The sequence below is a fragment of the Aspergillus heteromorphus genome (assembly GCF_003184545.1).
Source record: "Aspergillus heteromorphus CBS 117.55 chromosome Unknown BO70scaffold_23, whole genome shotgun sequence".
Lineage (NCBI taxonomy): Eukaryota > Fungi > Ascomycota > Eurotiomycetes > Eurotiales > Aspergillaceae > Aspergillus > Aspergillus heteromorphus.
In genome coordinates, this window is record NW_020290428.1 from 344,511 (window position 1) to 362,136 (window position 17,626).

General features: G+C 54.2%; 9 protein-coding genes across 9 annotated transcripts; 4 read left to right on the forward strand and 5 right to left on the reverse strand.

The window, feature by feature from the left end:
* The first annotated feature begins 22 nt into the window (after positions 1-22).
* Positions 23-1,730, forward strand: sec17 (alpha-soluble NSF attachment protein SEC17). The gene is made up of 5 exons (XM_025545471.1): positions 23-174; positions 251-374; positions 459-765; positions 818-992; positions 1,042-1,730. Exons 1-5 carry the CDS (start codon positions 142-144, stop codon positions 1,279-1,281), a joined length of 879 nt encoding a protein of 292 aa, XP_025397034.1. The 5' UTR covers positions 23-141; the 3' UTR covers positions 1,282-1,730.
* Positions 1,731-1,808: 78 nt separating this feature from the next.
* BO70DRAFT_389008 (PP2C family serine/threonine-protein phosphatase) lies at positions 1,809-3,803 on the forward strand (the record flags this gene model as incomplete). Its single annotated transcript, XM_025546043.1, has 3 exons — positions 1,809-2,378; positions 2,475-3,695; positions 3,765-3,803. Exons 1-3 carry the CDS (start codon positions 2,178-2,180, stop codon positions 3,801-3,803), a joined length of 1,461 nt encoding a protein of 486 aa, XP_025397035.1. The 5' UTR covers positions 1,809-2,177.
* A 167-nt stretch (positions 3,804-3,970) lies between these two features.
* On the reverse strand, positions 3,971-7,034 carry BO70DRAFT_364355 (small subunit rRNA maturation protein TSR1). The gene is made up of 3 exons (XM_025543790.1): positions 6,776-7,034; positions 6,229-6,698; positions 3,971-6,174 (listed from the first exon to the last, which is right to left on the reverse strand). Exons 1-3 carry the CDS (start codon positions 6,885-6,887, stop codon positions 4,330-4,332), a joined length of 2,427 nt encoding a protein of 808 aa, XP_025397036.1. The 5' UTR covers positions 6,888-7,034; the 3' UTR covers positions 3,971-4,329.
* A 314-nt stretch (positions 7,035-7,348) lies between these two features.
* On the forward strand, positions 7,349-8,945 carry BO70DRAFT_296715 (WDR46/Utp7 family protein; the record flags this gene model as incomplete). Its single annotated transcript, XM_025539545.1, has 2 exons — positions 7,349-7,915; positions 7,971-8,945. The coding sequence occupies 2 exons, from the start codon at positions 7,349-7,351 to the stop codon at positions 8,943-8,945; spliced, it is 1,542 nt and encodes a 513-aa protein (XP_025397037.1).
* A 327-nt stretch (positions 8,946-9,272) lies between these two features.
* On the reverse strand, positions 9,273-10,246 carry BO70DRAFT_319582 (urease accessory protein UreG; the record flags this gene model as incomplete). The annotated part of the gene is made up of 3 exons (XM_025540443.1): positions 9,273-9,807; positions 9,910-10,008; positions 10,074-10,246. Coding segments are annotated over 3 exons (807 nt in total), but the record flags the coding sequence as incomplete, so codon positions are not given.
* Positions 10,247-10,740: 494 nt separating this feature from the next.
* On the reverse strand, positions 10,741-11,267 carry BO70DRAFT_398716 (uncharacterized protein; the record flags this gene model as incomplete). Its single annotated transcript, XM_025546805.1, has 3 exons — positions 10,741-10,906; positions 10,998-11,141; positions 11,191-11,267. The coding sequence occupies 3 exons, from the start codon at positions 11,265-11,267 to the stop codon at positions 10,741-10,743; spliced, it is 387 nt and encodes a 128-aa protein (XP_025397039.1).
* Positions 11,268-12,052: 785 nt separating this feature from the next.
* Positions 12,053-12,483, reverse strand: BO70DRAFT_398717 (uncharacterized protein; the record flags this gene model as incomplete). The annotated part of the gene is made up of 2 exons (XM_025546806.1): positions 12,053-12,134; positions 12,209-12,483. 2 exons carry the CDS (start codon positions 12,481-12,483, stop codon positions 12,053-12,055), a joined length of 357 nt encoding a protein of 118 aa, XP_025397040.1.
* Positions 12,484-13,504: 1,021 nt separating this feature from the next.
* On the forward strand, positions 13,505-14,578 carry BO70DRAFT_431264 (NAD(P)-binding protein; the record flags this gene model as incomplete). The annotated part of the gene is made up of 2 exons (XM_025548225.1): positions 13,505-13,859; positions 13,944-14,578. 2 exons carry the CDS (start codon positions 13,505-13,507, stop codon positions 14,576-14,578), a joined length of 990 nt encoding a protein of 329 aa, XP_025397041.1.
* Positions 14,579-14,965: 387 nt separating this feature from the next.
* Positions 14,966-17,090, reverse strand: BO70DRAFT_381470 (C6 transcription factor; the record flags this gene model as incomplete). Its single annotated transcript, XM_025545472.1, has 4 exons — positions 14,966-15,597; positions 15,666-15,961; positions 16,059-16,913; positions 16,978-17,090. 4 exons carry the CDS (start codon positions 17,088-17,090, stop codon positions 14,966-14,968), a joined length of 1,896 nt encoding a protein of 631 aa, XP_025397042.1.
* Between the last annotated feature and the right edge of the window lie 536 nt (positions 17,091-17,626).

Here is a 17,626-nt window from a genome sequence, read left to right on the forward strand (position 1 = left end):
TCCATCTCGCCCGCTGTCATCATCCCCCCCCATCTCTCATCCCCTCGACCCTCTTCCCCCCTCATACCCAGCTTACTCTTCAGCCTGACCTCCAGTGTCGCTCCTCTCCTCTCCCGCTGGGCCAAGCAACATTTAAGCAAGATGGCTCTAGACCCCCGAGTTCTGCTCCAACGAGTAATCTTCCCCGCCCCGCTGCCCACTATCGCTACCCCGAAGCACGACGATCGCTAACCTCCATGACGCACACTAGGCCGACAAGGCGCTCAGCAGCGCTTCTGGCGGATTTAGCTTCTTCGGCGGAAAGACGGAGAAGTATGAGAACGCTGCCGATCTCTATACACAGGCTGCGAACGCCTTCCGGATTCAGAAGCAAAGTAAGTCGAGCAGGCTGGACTCATGGCCTTTTGCTATCGTTACGCTCGCCTTTCTGCAATACTAATCGATATCCAACCGATCAGACAAGGAAGCCGGTATCGCCTTCGAAAAGGCTGCCACCATCCAAACGCAGAACCTCAATGAACCCGACGATGCAGCCAACACCCTGACCGAGGCCTTCAAGGTCTACCGTAAATCCGACCCCGAGGACGCCGCTCGCGTGCTCTCCAGCGCCATTCAACATTACGTCCTGAAGGGCAACCTCCGTCGAGCCGCCACGCAGCAGCAACATCTGGCTGAGGTGTACGAGGTGGAGCTGGGTGATACGAAGAAGGCCCTGGAGGCCTACGAGAAGGCGGCGGAGTGGTTTGACGGTGACAATGCTGAAGCGTATGTCTGGTCTCTTGCTTCTGGTGAAAGGAACTGACCCCAGCTTTTTTAGCCTCGCAAACAAGCACTACCTCAAGGCTGCGGACCTGGCCGCCCTCGAAGGCGACTACTACAAGGCTATTGAGCACTACGAGCGGATCGGCCGCTCATCCATCAACAACAACCTGATGAAGTGGTCCGTCAAAGATTACTTCCTCAAGGCCGGTATTTGCCATCTGGCCACGAATGTAAGTCTCTCCCACCTCCGTCCTTATCCAGTCATGCTCATCCTCCCAGGATTTGGTCGCTGCCAACCGTGCCCTCGAAAACTACCGCGACATCGACACAACTTTTGCCTCCACAAGAGAGCACCAGCTCCTCGTCGACTTGGTGCAAGCCATCGAGGGTGGTGACCAGGAAGCCTTCGCCGATAAGCTGTTCCAGTTCGACCAGCTCAGCAAGTTGGACAAATGGAAGACCACTCTGCTTTTGCGAATCAAGAGCAATATCGAGGAGCAGACGGAGGACTTCTCTTAGATTCCCCTTTTTTGTTTTCATCAGTCTGCGTTTGTATCTGTCTGATTTAGTAATACTTGAACGTCGATAGGCAAGGCAGAATCATCTGCTGCTTGCTGTTCCATCCATCGTTTTTATCTTGGCTGGTTCCATGTTAGATGGATGCTACTGTCATGGTTCTTGTCGTTCTGGGAGCTGTCGCATGGTAGCTGCCTTGCTTTTGTACAGAGATATATGGGTGTTGTTACTTGCCTGGACCCTTAGTATCCTACCTTTCATCTGACTCATCAGGACGTGGGTTCCTACCTAGTGATGTCGATGTATATGAATGAGCAAAAGTATCATTCTGGTGACATGACCAAAAGTACGAGTAAAGCAGATTACCGACATTATTCACGGGGCAATTGACTGGCTATCTTGATCCTGGTCCCGGAAAACAAGTTCGTCGTATTTAATTATATCCGTGAAAGAGTGCCATTCTCGATTGATATCATATCCAAGGAGAACTTTTGCAGCTGCACTTTAATGTCCGAGATACTTGGAGTTGCCTGTGCTTTGTAAATAGGTTACCTGGTATGGTAAACTATTTCATTCAAGTTAAATTGAAGGCCAGTAAGTATTCCTCGAGAATTGAAGTCCATTGACCCAATGATGTGATGCAATGCAAATGATCCCCTGCGCCCCTTCCCAAAGGGGAAAAAGAGTCACGTGGATCCTTTGTATACGACGCGACAACTGCAGGCAGCCTCACCTGCTTTCTCCCTTCCACGTAGCCAGGTCGAGTCTGCTATTCACGCAGACTTCCAGCCTTCTTATTCTTACCGCCGATTGAACAGAGTAGATATCCAAACTGTGCTGGACTCGTTTTCACCCCCGCCTCCCTTTATAACGTTTATAACTAGAGCAACCTAGCAACTATGCTGTCCCGGGGCATAATCGGGGCCCGAACGCGTCTAGGCCGCGTTCCCAGGTCAATCGTGCGGACGTATGCCACAAATATCTGGACACGAAGGGGCCAGCCCTCGAAGTTTATGAGAAACGTGGCCATAGCCGGGTGCGTCGGCATACCGAGCATCTGGTGGATGACAACAAGGGACCGCAAAAATGATGAGGATGTGGTCCGTCTTGAGGACATTGATGCTGCGTCATTTCTTGAGATTGTTGATGATGTGGTCCGTCTGAAGGGCACTTATGACGATGTGATACGTGTCGAGCTACCCCCTGATAATGTGCCCCGTCTCGACAGTCCGCCGACGGAGCGTCTGGTCTTCGAGCCGGGTCCTGGTAGAGGCGAAGTGACGCGCATGCTTTCGGAAAATGCATGCTCTTTCGGAGTCCAGGATGTGCCTGGCGTCGTGCGGTACGATCTCACGCAAGTGGCGTCTAATAGCCAGTGCGAGGACCGATTCGTGCATGGCAAGATTCCGTCGCCGTGGGGTGACGGGAATCAGTGGATGGCGTGGGGTGTTTTCGACGGACATGCGGGCTGGCAGACGGCGGAGTTGCTGAAGAATCAGCTTGTGCCGTTCGTGCGACACAGCTTGGGCCAGGTGGAGTTGTGCGAGAAGGAAAAGCCCGCCCCCGTGGAGGTGGTTCAATCCGCTATTGTGGATGGGTTCGTGAATTTTGACAATTGTCTTGTCAGGTCGGCTCTGGGGATATTTGAGAGCGATAGTTCGCTGCAGGATAAGATGAAGAGACTGGCTCCTGCGTGGGCGGGTTCATGCGCCCTGCTATCCCTGTACGATCCGGCCACAAGCATCTTGCATGTGGCGTGTACTGGCGATTCAAGAGCCATCTTCGGGCACAAGGGCCCAGACGGCAATTTGGAAGTAATACCCTTGTCAATAGACCAGACTGGCCACAACGAAGATGAGGTGGCTAGGCTCTCCCGTGAGCACCCTGGCGAAGAAAACATAGTCAAAGATGGAAGGGTGCTAGGGCTAGCAGTCTCCCGAGCCTTCGGCGATAGTCAGTGGAAATGGCCTCCGAAATTCCTGAAGGATGTGTCCCGCGCGTTTTATGGCCTACCACCCCTGACGCCACGTTATGAGGTTCTAACGCCGCCATATTTGACAGCGGAGCCAGTGGTGACAAGTATCAAGATCGACCCGACCAACGCTTCGTTCGTAATCATGGCCACGGATGGCCTGTGGGACATGATGACCAACCAGCAATGTGTCGATTTGGTAGCCAAATGGTTAGAAGAGCAGTATACTGACCCCGAGCCAACGTACGATTCCTTCAACTTTAGTCGCTTTTGGACTGACACCCCGTGGAAATACGATGAGTCGAGAACAACAGTTGAGGACGATAATGTTGCCGTCCATCTGGTGCGCAATGCCTGGGGCGGAAACCATCATGAATTGCTGGCCGGCCGTCTGGCCTCAAGTCCGCCATTCTCCCGGCGTGTGCGAGATGATGTGACTGTACAGGTCATTTTCTTTGGCCCGCGAGATATAGATACCATCGAGCTAGCAATAATCAATAGCCAAAGCCAACAGGATGGCCAGGAAGATAAGGGGGACCTTTCTCGTGAATGATGACATGATAACGCCTCTTGTTTATCGTTATGATTAGCCAGAAGGCAATAAAAGTTAGATGCCCTGAACAAAGGAGCTTACCTACATTCCTCTCATTGTGAACAATACTACAACCTAGGTCTACTAGTATTCAACCAAGGCACTCCGTAATAAGCAAGTTCATTCCAAACGCCTACAATCTATATACCACTTACCCCCACCCAATATCAACCCGAAAACAACAAACAAGAGAAACAGACGGACGGACGGACGGACAGATACATGATCATCATCATCATCATAATCATCCAGAGCAATCAATATCAATCAATCAATGATTCATCAATTCATGCGAAGCGACTTTTGTGGTATCATGAGAAAGTATCTATCTAACCTAACCTAACCTATGTATGTAAATCGATCCATTCCAGTCCAGCAGCTCACCGCGAATATGGACATGATGAGATGATGAAGCAGAACACGCACACATCGAGCCAGGCCATTTGTATATGATTCAGATTCAACACGCCGGGAAGTAAAAGGAAATTTAGTAGACGACATCCTCCAGGGCGCGAGACTTGCGGGGGAAGACTCTCTTGTAGAGACTGATACCGATGGAGTCCTGGGGGTTGATCTTGGCGTCGAAGGTGGCCTTGAAGTAGCCGTGGGTACCGAGGGATTCCTTGATGAAGCCGGAGCGGCCGCGGCGGGTCCACAGCTGCAGGGCCTTGAACCAGTGGATGTCCTCCTGGTTGAAGAACATGTAGCGGACGGTGACGACCTTCTTGTGGATCTTGTAGGGGTGGCCGGTGAGGATGGCGCGCTTGGCGACGACGCGGGCCTGGTCGGGGGCGACCACGGTGCCGGTGCCGATGAGTTCCAGGCGGTCGATGCTGGGTTGTTGGTCGTGGTCGTCGGCGGAGTCGAGGACCTCCGGGTCCTGGATGGGCATGTTCTTGAAGACCAGGACGGGGACGGCGCCCCAGGTGAGAGGGCCGATCCAGGAGGCGATGGCGCTCCGGCCCGGGTGGAGGTACCGGTCGTACTTGTGGACGTTGTTGGGGGTGTTGTCGCCGGCGGAGAAGATGGGGTTGACGACCATACGGCGGGGGCCGCATTGGACGATGAGTTCTTCTTTGGCCTTGAGGGGCTCTTCGACGCTGGAGCTGAGGTGCATGTTGACGTTGACGACGGTCTGCTTGTGCTCGTGGCGGAGGAGCGAGAAGAGGGAGACGGGCTGGGGCCGGCTGCGGAGGGTGGTCGGGACCGCGCGGAGGTGGACGTTCACGCGCACACCGGGGGCGACGCCGCCCACGAGGGCCTCGCGCATAGTCCGGTTCTTGGATCCCTTGTAGTCGCCGATTTGGAGCAGACGGCGCCAGTCCTCCGGCTCGTGAGGGCGGTCCTCTGATGTCTCCCACGGGCTGGTCTTGAAGCTCTTGAGACCTCGGAAACGGGCCAGTCGTTCCCGCGCAAGGACATTGGGGTGCAGCTCGATTTCATCGGGGAATTCCAGGTCTTCGTCGGCCTCGTTTCGGCGGTTCTTGCGGTATTCTTCCAGGTCTTTGGCGTCGTCTTCGGGCGATTTGTCCACAAACATCTCAGACTGGGGATACTCTGACTGGCCTGCCTCTGTCATGGCGTCCTTGTTGTCTGGGAAGACACCGTCTTCTGGTGCCCCCGTGGTGTCCTCGTCCACTTCCATACCTTCGTCCTCGTCGTCGTCGTCTCCGATGTCAGAACCGGAGTCGGAGACATCCTCCAGGTACCAAGCAGACTGGTACGTGGACGTTCCCTTTGGTAGTCTCTTGGGGGTGGGGGGGATGTGAGAGTCATCGTCGGAGAAGTAGTGGTGGTCATCCAGGAGAACACCCTTGCGCTCTTCCTCCGCGACGGGGAAGCTGTCATCTTCCATTTCAATCTCCTCCGGGGCCACGACGGCCAGATCGTCGCAGTCCGCGGAGGGTGCATCCAGGAGCTGCGGTGCCTCGCTTTCGTCGACATTCATGTCATCGTCACGCTTGCCACGGGCAGTAGCAAGGGGTGCTGCCGTGATGGAACCGACCTGGAAGTCACCCCAGCCGGGAAGATGGACCAGACGGTCCGCTTTCAGGCCCTTTCCACGGACGACTCCGGTAATCACGACATCGTCTACCACGTCCGAGTTGTTCTCCGGCCACTGCACATCCTCAACGAGCATCCAGCTCCGCTCGTCACGCCAACGGATACCCTTGGGGGTAGCTGTGCATAGGGAACGGATAGCGTTGGAGCATTCCTGCCGAGAGTCGACCGAGAGAACCTTCTCAACGGCCGGGAAAAAGTGATTCGCAAACGACTTGAGGGAAGAGGCCACCTGGGGGCGTTTCTTGGCCGGGTTGATTTGGTCCAAACCCTAACGAAGTCCAGTCAGTGAGTAATCCCATCGCAGACGTCCGAATTCACCCACCTGAACCATAGCAACAACGTTCGAGATACCCTGACCCTCAATGGACCTCAGCAACAGCTCTCCCTGCGCATCCACCTCGACCTGGGCGGAGAGCGCCAGGACAACGAAATCCGCCATCCGGCACACGTCCAACGCATTCATCAGGTCATATTTGGCGGGAATGTAGTTCAAGGTCTGTCGGAAGCGGTCCACGCGCACACGGGAGGGCGAGTCTGAGGAAATATCGGCGGAGACGTCGACACTCTCATTCAGGGCCCGGATGATGGCCGCGACATCGATATCGACGGAAAGCGGGACGACGGCCACATGGCGCGGGGCGCCGGACTGGCCGGAGAAGATGCTGAGCGACTGAGCCTTCTCTTGGTGCTTCAATTGTTGCTTCTGACGGGCCTGGTTGCGGCGATCGAGTTTCGACTTGAGCTGCTGGTGAGGGGTCTTGCGGGTGCCCCGCTCTTGTCTTTCGACTTTGCCTGCAAGCGGTGAGTCGGGGATTTTCTTCTAGGAATTTGTTTCAGGGCCCGGGACGGGGGGCCTGCAGCGGACCTACCCTTGGCCTTATCCTTCAGGGCGCTCTTGGAGGCATGGCGGGACTTGTAGGATTTCTGGGTGGATTTGGTGGTGGACCGGTGGTGATGCTGCACCGTCTGGGTGGGCGCCATGTTGGCACCGCTGGACCCTTTGAACCGGAAGGGGAGAGAATCCAGGGTGGATAGTGGACAGCTGCGAAGATCAAGGCACCCGGGACTAGTCGCACGAGCAAGAAAATTGGCCTCCCAACGGGGGTTTGCTGGTGATGTCGATGTCGCCGGCGTCTGGGGAGAGGAAAAAATTAGGCGGTGGAGGAACAAGCGAGGGAGAAATCCTTCCGCTCGGCACGGATTTTCCTCTTTTGACCCGCAGAAAAAGCTGCGGTCGAGCCTCCGTTCGCTCAACCTCTTCTTTTACTGGCTGGATCTTTTCAGACTCTCTTTCCCTCGGTGATCGGACACCTTCTTTTCTTTTCTTTCCCCTCCTATTCCCCCTCCCTCTCTCCCTTTCACACCCACCCCCCATGTCGGACCCCGCGCCGACCACGGCCGTTGCGCCGCCGGCCAACAAGCGCAAGGAAAGCAAGAGAGCGATGGAGGCACAGAAGACCTACGGCCGGGGCAAATCCATCCACACCCACAGCGTGCGGGACAAGAAGCTGCGCAGCAACCTGAAAGCCGTCGAAGCCAAGTACAAGGAGGCCGCGCTGCGGGCTAAGGATGCGGAGATTTTGCTCGAGCACGAAGCCGGATTTCTCGAACCGGAGGGCGAGCTGGAAAAGACATACAAAGTTCGCCAGGAGGATATCCGGGAGAACGTCGGATTGGAGACGGCCAAGAAGGGATTCGAGCTGAAGCTGACGGACCTGGGACCGTACCGCATGGACTACACGAGGAACGGTCGCGAGCTGCTACTGGCGGGTCGCAAGGGACATGTCGCGACGATGGACTGGCGGAATGGAACGCTGGGTTGCGAGCTGCAGTTGAACGAAACGGTGCGCGATGCGCGCTGGCTGCACAATAACCAGTACTTTGCGGTCGCTCAGAAGAAGGCCGTCTACATCTACGACCACAGCGGCGTGGAACTGCACCGTCTCGACAAGCACCTCGAGCCTCTTTTCCTTGACTTCCTGCCCTACCACTTCCTTCTCGTGGGCGCTGTAAGTACACCTTCACCGGAACATAGCGATACCAGTCGTCTAACTCCTTCTCTAGCAAATGAGCGGCCACCTCAAATACACAGACACCTCGACCGGCCAAATGATCGCGGAACTTCCGACCCGCCTCGGCGCCCCGACCGCTCTCGCCCAGAACCCGTGGAATGCCATCATGCACGTTGGCCACCAGAACGGTGCCGTGACCCTGTGGTCGCCCAACTCCCAAACAGCGCTCGTGAAGGCGCTCGTCCACCGCGGACCGGTCCGCTCGATGGCCATCGACAGACAAGGACGGTATATGGTCTCCACGGGACAGGACCAGAAGATGAACGTGTGGGATATTCGGATGTTCCGGGAGGTACACTCGTACTCGTGCTACCAGCCGGGGGCGTCCGTGTCCATCAGTGACCGGGGTCTCACGGCGGTGGGCTGGGGCACGCAGGTCAGCGTGTGGCGGGGATTGTTCGACGCGGCGGCGGCCGACCAGGGCAAGGTGCAGAGCCCGTACATGTCGTGGGGTGGCGACGGGCGACGGATCGAGAACATGCGCTGGTGTCCGTTCGAGGATGTGTTGGGCGTGGCGCATGACCAGGGCTTCGCCAGTCTCATCGTCCCGGGCGCGGGCGAACCCAACTTCGACGCCCTGGAGGCGAACCCGTACGAGAACACCAAGCAGCGGCAGGAGGCGGAGGTGCGCAGCCTGCTGACCAAGCTGCAACCGGACATGATCTCGCTCGACCCCAACATCATCGGTCGTCTGGACACGATCCGCGACAAGAAGAACCGCGAGGAGAAGGATCTCGACGCCCGGCCCGAGGACCCGATGGAGAAGCTCAAGAACCGTGGCCGCGGCCGCAACAGCGCCCTGCGCAAGTACCTGCGCAAGAAGGGCCGACGCAACGTGGTCGACGAGAAGAGTGTCAAGGCGGAGATGCTGCGCAAGGAGCACCAGGACCGGCATCGCGAGAAGCTGCGCGCCGAACGGGAGGATCTGGGCCCTGCGTTGGGCCGGTTTGCCAAGCGGGAGACGTAAAGCCTTTCCTCCTCGTCGTTGCGTTTGCGTTTCCCCTGCTTCTTCGGTCGTTGAGTCGAGCTTTCAGATACCCTGCTTTATCGCGCGAGAGCATTACGCCTCTCCGACTTCCGAATCGTCGATCTGTCTGTCTGTCTGCCTGTCTGCATTTCCAAGGGCGTTGTTGGGTCAGGTACCGGATGGGATATGATATAAATAAAAGTGATAGCTATAGAATCTTGAACCAGCAAATTTGTACATGATCGATGTCTTCCCTCACCACTCCACCACCACAGACACCTTGTACTTACTACATACATAGAAGACACCACCACCACCCCCTCAAGCATCCACACTCCCCGACCCCCTAACAGCCCCATTCTTCCACCTCTCCAAACTAGCCTCATACGCACCACACGACTTCCAGGCACTCAAAATCAACCCCACAATATGCTCCATGCCGACCCCATTCTTAACCTGGGCGAAAACCGTCGGCCCCCCCTCCCTCATCTTGGCCGCGTCCCTCTCCATAACCGACAAATCGGCGCCCACGATCTCCGCCAAATCAATCTTATTCACGATCAGCAGATCAGAGCCCGTAATGCCGGGGCCGCCCTTCCGCGGCACCTTATCTCCGCCGGCCACGTCGATCACGTAGATGATGAAATCGGCCAGCTCGCGGCTGTAGTTCGCAGCGAGGTTGTCGCCGCCGGACTCGATGAGCAGGATGTCGGTCTGGAATTGCTTGTGCAGGGATTGCAGCGCCAGGAGGTTCGCGCTGATGTCTTCGCGGACCGCAGCGTGGGGGCAGCCGCCGGTTTCGATGGCGCGGATTCGGTTCGGCGCGAGGGCTTTGTGTCGGGTGAGAAATTCGGCGTCTTCTCTGTTTTTTTAAAAGAAAAAAATTGTTGTTAGTGGATGGGCTTGTGGGGAAGAATTGGGATTGGGATGGGGGGGGGGAGGGTGGGTGGTGTAGATGATGTACCTAGTGAAGATATCGTTCGTCACGGCAGCGATATTGTATTCGTCGCGGAGGGCATTGCAAAGAGCGAGCATCAGGGCGGTCTTTCCGGAGCCGACGGGACTAGTAGCACATGTTAGATTCGATTGAACTATGATAGTGGTGAAGGCATGATGGTCTGGTCTCACCCGCCAATGCCGATGGTGAAGGCACGGTCCCGCCAGTCGCGCTCCTCGACCAGAGGCATCTCGCGGTTCAGGTACGAACCGGGCCCGTCGAGGATCTCGTGCGAGTGGCCATGGCCGCCGAAGTCATCGTGGGAATGGCTGACGCCGTCGTCGTGGGAGTGGGAGTGAGACATGGCTGGTGTGGAGGGATGGAGGGGAAGAAGAATGCAGGAATGCAAGCCGGAGGGGCGGAAGGAGGGGCAGCTTTGATTAATCTATAGATCCGAGTACTACTAAATTATCTACTCCGCCGGAGACTGCCGATGGCGGTGGAGCCCCGCGGGACAGACACTGCATGACACTGCCGCGCCTCTTCCGTTAGGTAACTTAGCTCTACATTCTACACTCTATATACAATCTACAACAACCTCATTCCAAAGTAACAGCTACACCCAACACCACAAGAACTCCACATCTCACCTCCCGAAGTCCATATTCTCATTGCTGCGATCACCCCCAAATAATGAACGACCGATATAACTGCCTCCTCCCCGAGTCCCTGTCCCTGTCGCAGCAACCTCACCTTACCTCAATCCCCACCCATCACGCAGAAAAAGGGACCATCCCGCTAGAAAGATGTCACGACACTTTTCCAATCTAGGAGCATAGATCCATTTCTTCCTCTGCCTCACTTCTTACCCTGCTTGTCCTTTCCCGGCTTTCCCTCCATATCCCGATCCCGATCCCGATCCCGATCCCGATCACCTCTGGAGCAATCAATGCAGAAGTCATCGGTCTCCGCGAAGATAGTCTCAGGAGCACCGCAAGCGCTAGCCCAAAGGCGATAGTTGCAGCTACGAAGAGACACATCAATTAGCATCACCCCTCAAAGGCCAGACCAGAGTAGCCAGAGTCAGTCTCAGGCAGATGACAGACATGACGTACTTGTACGGGATATGCAGCGGTCCCGGAGGCGGGATGGTCACCCGGTCCTGGTCCATGCGGACATAGCGGAGGACGAGCTCGGTGACGGGGGGGTAGTCGACTCGGTTGGTGAGGTAGATGCAGAAGGTCTGGTCGTCTTCGTTGCTGGTGTGGGTTAGTATTGTTTTCTTATAGGAGATGAACGTGAACGTACTCGACGTGAGTCCAGCCGACGGTCAAGGGCTTGGTGAGGTCCCACTTCTCACGGACGCCGATAGATTCCCACTTCATTTTGAGGTTGGGTTTGGTTTGGGTTTGAGTTAACTTGATTGAGATTGGAACAGTATCAGAAGGATGCTGAAGATGCTGGAGAGGGATATCTCACCGTGGGAATTCTCCCCCTTCTATATCACGGATTCTGACAAAATGACGAAGACATGATCTGGATGTGCAATTGAATTATCAACGTGTGTTCACAGATAGTTCGATATCTGACTGCATTTGCAGCGGTTACACTGGCGCAATAGGATGGGTGTGTAACGCCGAAAGAAGCCGCTCTGTGAGGCATATAAGCTTAACCCCACGGATAGTGGATAGAGTTATGACTTGTGCTACATTTCCCCACACTTGACTTGGAATTACTGGGTTCAAGGGACTGCGCAACACATAATCTGACTCAAGCACTACGCGTCCCCAGGGCCACGGTGCCCGGGTCAGTGATATCCGAAACGCCGTGGACATTCCCCCTAGCAGCACGCTGAATTAAAAGTCCCATTGACCAGGCAGACCTCTCCTCAAAAGCCACAACGACATACGTACGAACATTCTGCCGAACAAACGCAAACCCCATCTACCATTGCCATCCCTCCACAGATCCATCCCATTTGGGCGACCGGTAGTAGCAGATATCGGAGGGCTTCGCGAGTTGCCAGCTGTCCCAAAAGCTTGGGGACCAGGTTGTCGTCTTCGGTGGCGTATTTGGCTCGAAAACCCAATGAAATAGCTATAGTTTAATCTATCTCCCAGCAAATATAATAATACAAGAAGGACTGACTGACTGGGTATTTTTTGCACACTTACAGGGTTGATGTCGCGCGGTCCCAGACGAGACTCTCGCCTCCGCTTTCGATGGGACAATCGCCCCATTTAGAAAGCTTCCTGTAACTATCAGTTAACGACATCCTTGAAAACATAAAATTAAAAAAAAAATAACATAACATAACATAACATACGTAAGCCCCTCCCTAAAAGTCTCCCTAATAACATGTCTCTCCCCCTCCGACATAGCCCAGAACACATCCGTGCCAAAGACAGTACCCAGTCGGATCCCCGGCACGACTTCCCAGACCACTGACGAGAGAACCCCTCCTGGAACGAGTCCGGCCTTCCCCTGGTTGGATTTCTTTACAATCAACAGACGCGGTGTTATTGTCGAGTGGTGTCTTGTCAATGCACGAAGTGCCTTGAGCTCAGGCGGAGTCCATGTCCTTGCTGCTTGCTGGGCCATGACTGCAGCATCTTCGGTTTCGATCCCTTTGATGGGAGTCTGTTTATACATGCGTATGTGTCCCTGGATCCGTGGACCAGGGCCGAGGCTTTGACAGAGAAGCCTGGTGTATGCCATCGACAACCCGTCTAGGGTCTGGTCGATCGGAAAGGGAGGTTTTGTCGATGTGCTCATTAGTCTCTGTCTGATGATCCATTGCGAGGTGAGTTAGACGATGGTTCGTGGATGGATTTCTCTCTGTAGGAATCAGGTGGAATCAGGTGGATGACATGGTGATGGTGATGAGGTGCCCAAGAGGGAGGGTAGTGTGGGAGTAAGATGATAGTTCAGGTAGTTACGTTAAAGATACCTGGCTGAGGAACTTTCAGTACAAATTTGGAAGAGAAGACGAGCAATGCAGAGGTAACTCATACTAGCCACCCTACAAGGTTAAAATTGACTATTTGAATTTACTACCACTACTACTCGTATAGCAATGGAACAGGAACCAGATATATAGTCATTACATAGTCATGATGCTATCATGATCCCCACCCAACCTCTCGTACTATAGGCGGGAAATGGAATACCACAGGTATATGGGCTTTGCGAGTTTTAATAGAAAACAGTATGGATGCGTAGTGTAGAAGCATCCAAACCACATGGCCAGGTTAGGGCAAAGGCTAGGCTCGGGATGGACCCTCGCGTCCGCTTCCTCCTCGGTAATCTTCGTAAGTACACATCCAGCGGCTAGAAATAGTCAGCAAACGGAACTGCTCAGGGCAATTATAAAGTAAAATCACTTTATGATGCGGACTAAAGCATTTTCATGGAATTGTGTGAGCGGATTTGTCAAGTCGGCTCGAATCGTCCGATTTCTCTGCCGCCACCGCGAGGAACGGACTTCAAGTCCGTTCCCCTTGCCATATATAATATTTGTCCAACTCGATGGATCGCCCGCTTTTTTTCAATCAGACACGCTTCTCCTTCTACTTGCTCACTCCTTTAATTGTCACAGTCGTTCCCAAACAAACCCTAAAACATGGTTTCCATCTCCGACATCAGGGCATCCAACGTCCGCATCACCGCAGATACGGCGCCTCAGACGGCCGTGTTTACTGGCGCTACAGACGGGATAGGAAAGGCGACACTCACACGTCTTATTATGACCAAAGTGCCGGTCAGAGTTTATGTTCTCGGGCGGAATGGCGAGAAGCATCGAGGGTTCTTGGACCGGCTTCGGGAAGTCAACAAGCAGGCAGACATCATCTGGCTTGAAGGTCAACTCTCGCTTCTCGCGGAGACCAAGATGCTTTGTGACGAGATCAGATCACGCGAGACGTACATTGATTCCCTGTGCATGAGCGCTGGATTCATAACATCCGGAGAACGGGTCGGTACGTACTTACTTACTACCTACCCACCATAAGCCTGGTCAAGCCTGGTCGCATCGACAACAACTCACTGATGATATACGACAGAAACATCCGAAGGCAACGGACTTTCGCAGTCCCTGACATACTATGGTCGAATATTGATGATGGCCCAGCTACTACCATTGCTCAATGCATCACCGAACAACCCACGCATCGTCAGCATCCTTGCCGCAGGAAACGAGACTACCTCCATCTACCTCGACGATCTGGATCTGAAGAAGCCCGGCAATTTCGGGCTCGTTTCTCTCTCCAGATCGGCAGCGACATACACTACATTGTCCATGTCGCGACTCGCGAAAGAAAACCCCCGTGTCGTTTTCTTTCACCACTATCCTGGCGGTGTCGATACGGGTGCCTTCAAGAAGGCCTGGGGAGACAAGTGGTTCTGGCCGCTGGTGGGCACGGTAATGTCGATGTTCGGGACCTCGCCGGAGGATGCTGCAGAGAAGGTTCTGTATTTGCTAACTAGCGCTAAGTATGGTGGGAAGGGGGTTGTGTTGTCTGCGGGCCAGAGTCCGGGGCTGAATATGGCAAAGATGAAGGGGGCGGGTGAGTTGTTTTTGGTAAATGACAAGGTTAAAGAGTTGTATCAGGAGAAGGTGATGACACAGCTTGAGGCGATGAATGCGGGGGATATCATATGGCGCAAGACACAGGAGACGATCGGGCCGTATTCTTAGTGGGCGGTAGGAGAACGGCTGCGATTTAGGGAGTTTCGGGCAGGAAACCCTCTAGTATTAAAGCTTGTAGATGGAAGACTATGGTTGGTGGGGTGACCAACCTTTCGGTAGATATACCACTGCATGATAATGAGCTTGAGTATGAGGGTGGGGGTGGGAGGGAGTTGATGCCACGTTATACGTTAAGATATCATATAACTAGGGGCTCTGTGAAATTTGTCAGTTATATTTAATTGCACTATGTCTGATAACTGTCTTATTGTGTCGTTGGAATAATCATAACGGTATAAACGGGTATGTCTTGATGATCATGATGCTGGCTAGCAGATGTCAGTGTATAGCGCAGACCAAAGTATAGAAACAGGCCCACCGCTGGGTTCTACACGCTTAAAGCGCCATCGGAGACCACCCTAGAACCTCCTCAAGCCACGTTCCGGAGCCAGATTCTAGCGCATCCATCCACGCCATCTCGGTCATGTCTATCATGTCATCTCCGATAGGGACTAAGCCAGGACCATCATTGTATATCAAGGGGGAACCTTCCGCTGCGGCCCTCTGTTGTTTCTCAGCCACCCATTTCTGAGACAGACGCAACATCTTCCCAACACGGCGAAAGACATCGTCATCCGATCGCTCCTCCGCCTCTCGACTTGCTAGCTCAGCCTTTTCAGCCATCCATTCCAGTAACGTGAGCATGTCAACCGTGTTTCGCACGGCCTGACAGTCCCACGCCGGATCATCGAACGTCGATAGGTGTTTCAGGATCACGAGGCACCGGACGAGCTGGAACCAGATGAAGAATGGAAATCCCACGTACGCAGCCGGTGGTATCGTGTAGAAGACGTCTAGCCATGATTTGACGGCATGTAGGGACCGCCATAGGCTCTCGAGGGGTTCGCATCCGGCCATAGTCCTGCTGCTAGACCCTGATGTAGGGAGGAGGGGGGCTTCTGAGCTAGCTAGGCGGGTTACTTCGTTGATACACAGCTCGACGTAGTGCGCGTGTGCAGTGAGCATGTCTTTGACTCTCCGTTGGCATGTTAGCAAGCATAGATTACGTCCGTGGCTTCGGATTATGGTCACCTACCTTGTCGAGGGAGATGTGGTGAAATCGAGGCTCTGAGCTCTTCAAGTTGACCCTTTAGCACCTTGAGATACATAGAAGTTGCGAAGGTGGTAGTTGGCGCCTCTGTTGCGCCGGCGTTATCTGCATCTTGCGGTTTGCGAACATGTAGTGCCCTCTGTGTGAGAGCCTGCAGGCGAACTTGGATCGCGAAGCTTTCATCTGATGGTGATCCTTTGTTCACCTCGAGAGCAATAACTGCTTTTTCCATCTGCGAGTCCCACTGTAGAGGAACTATGCGTCCGAAGGAAGACGAGATACTTGGATCAATCACATCAATGTCAGTGTGAGGATGAGTTCAAAATAGGACATGACGGGGAGTTGTAAGACTCGAGTCATGGACAGAGTAAGACCTACATGGAGCTGAGGACAAAGCAAGCCAGGACTGCCCGTTGCTGCTCCAGAATACCCTGAGCCGAACTGTTGCTAGAGACCTGCTCCGCATTCCTAAGTCCCGGGGCCATTTTTGCTATAAATTGCGTGTCTGGTGGGGGTGGTGCCGGTTTGTCCAATTGTAGATCATAGACCAGGGACATAGCGAGCATTATCATGCGTGACAAGTTGCTTGCGCGTTGGAAGAACGGATCGGTGCTCCATGCAATGTAAGTCAGTATGCTCAACAGCATGTCGATGCTGGACTGGTTCTCTAGCACCGCAGATTTGGTCAGATTATACTTCAGTGTATCGGCGCGAGCCTGCTTCTCTTGTGTCGAGGGGGTGGCTACCGCGATTATTGCCTCGGCAAGAAAAGGCCGGTCTTGCAGCAATTGTTGCGCGGTGATATCGGGGGAGATACAGATGAAAGGGAAACATGGTAGCATATGATTTTTGAAGCGATCTAGATACCACGCCGCGTCCTCCGGAGCCAGGTCGCCCAGTGGTTGCGGAGATCTGGAAGTGCCACCGGTACGATACGGACTTGAATGTGACGGTGCGTCAGTCAAGGATGGCGCCACCGCATCGTTATCAGAGTTGATCGAGTTGCCGATGTCCCCGGTTGATCTGAGCCCAGTACTCACTTCGGACTCCTCTGGGTTATGCTGTATATCGGTAGATGTCAATCCGGTGGCATTGGTGATGGATTCCAGCATTGTCGTGAGGGTATCGATCCTGCCCTCCAGCTTCGCGATGTGCGCACCGGACTCGAGATTCCGAAGAGTTCGCCTGCGAGTCGAGTCTGACGGCTGGCACTGCTTCTTGAGACGTAAACACCTAAGAAACAATCAGTCCCGCACTCGCAGTTTGGCTGATGGGCCAAAGCCCATTCACTACTCACCTTTCGCATCCAACGCTGTCAGGTCGAGCCACGCATCGGCTCTTTGCCTTGGAGCACTGCATGCACGCCTTGCCATACGAGCCGGAGCCCGGGGTCGGGCCTCGCTTCTCCATTTCTAGCTAGGGCATTTGCATCGAGGGCTGGTCGTTTCTTGTACGAGCGAGAGCAGAGCATGGATGGTGGTAAGAACGAAGACGGCGGACGGTCTTAAGTCCGTCGGCGGGACGGGCCGCTCATGTCTGTGGACCGGACTTCACGCTGAAGTCCGTTCCCGGCTTCGCTAGAGAACTTAGCCGCTTGTCGGATCGAGCAACTATTGTACAAACAACTCATCAGCCTACTTCATACTCCGTACAAGTCGCATATTTAGAGCTCAACTCTCCCTCTGGACTATGTTATATTCACACTCTACAATAAGAGTCTCGATTTTGTCATTTTTATACCAATCGACCATCTAACGCCGAGAGCAAACATCTTAGCAGAATCACCGTATGAGATGAGAGTGGCGCCGCGATTCGCGCTTATGCAAGATGTGCTGTTCTATCCCAGGGGTCAGCGCCGAGCTGAAAACTCCCCTCGTTAATCTTGCCCCTGTGAGCCCTGTTCTCATCATTCTCATTCATGTGAGCCATCAAAACTAGTTCTTCTT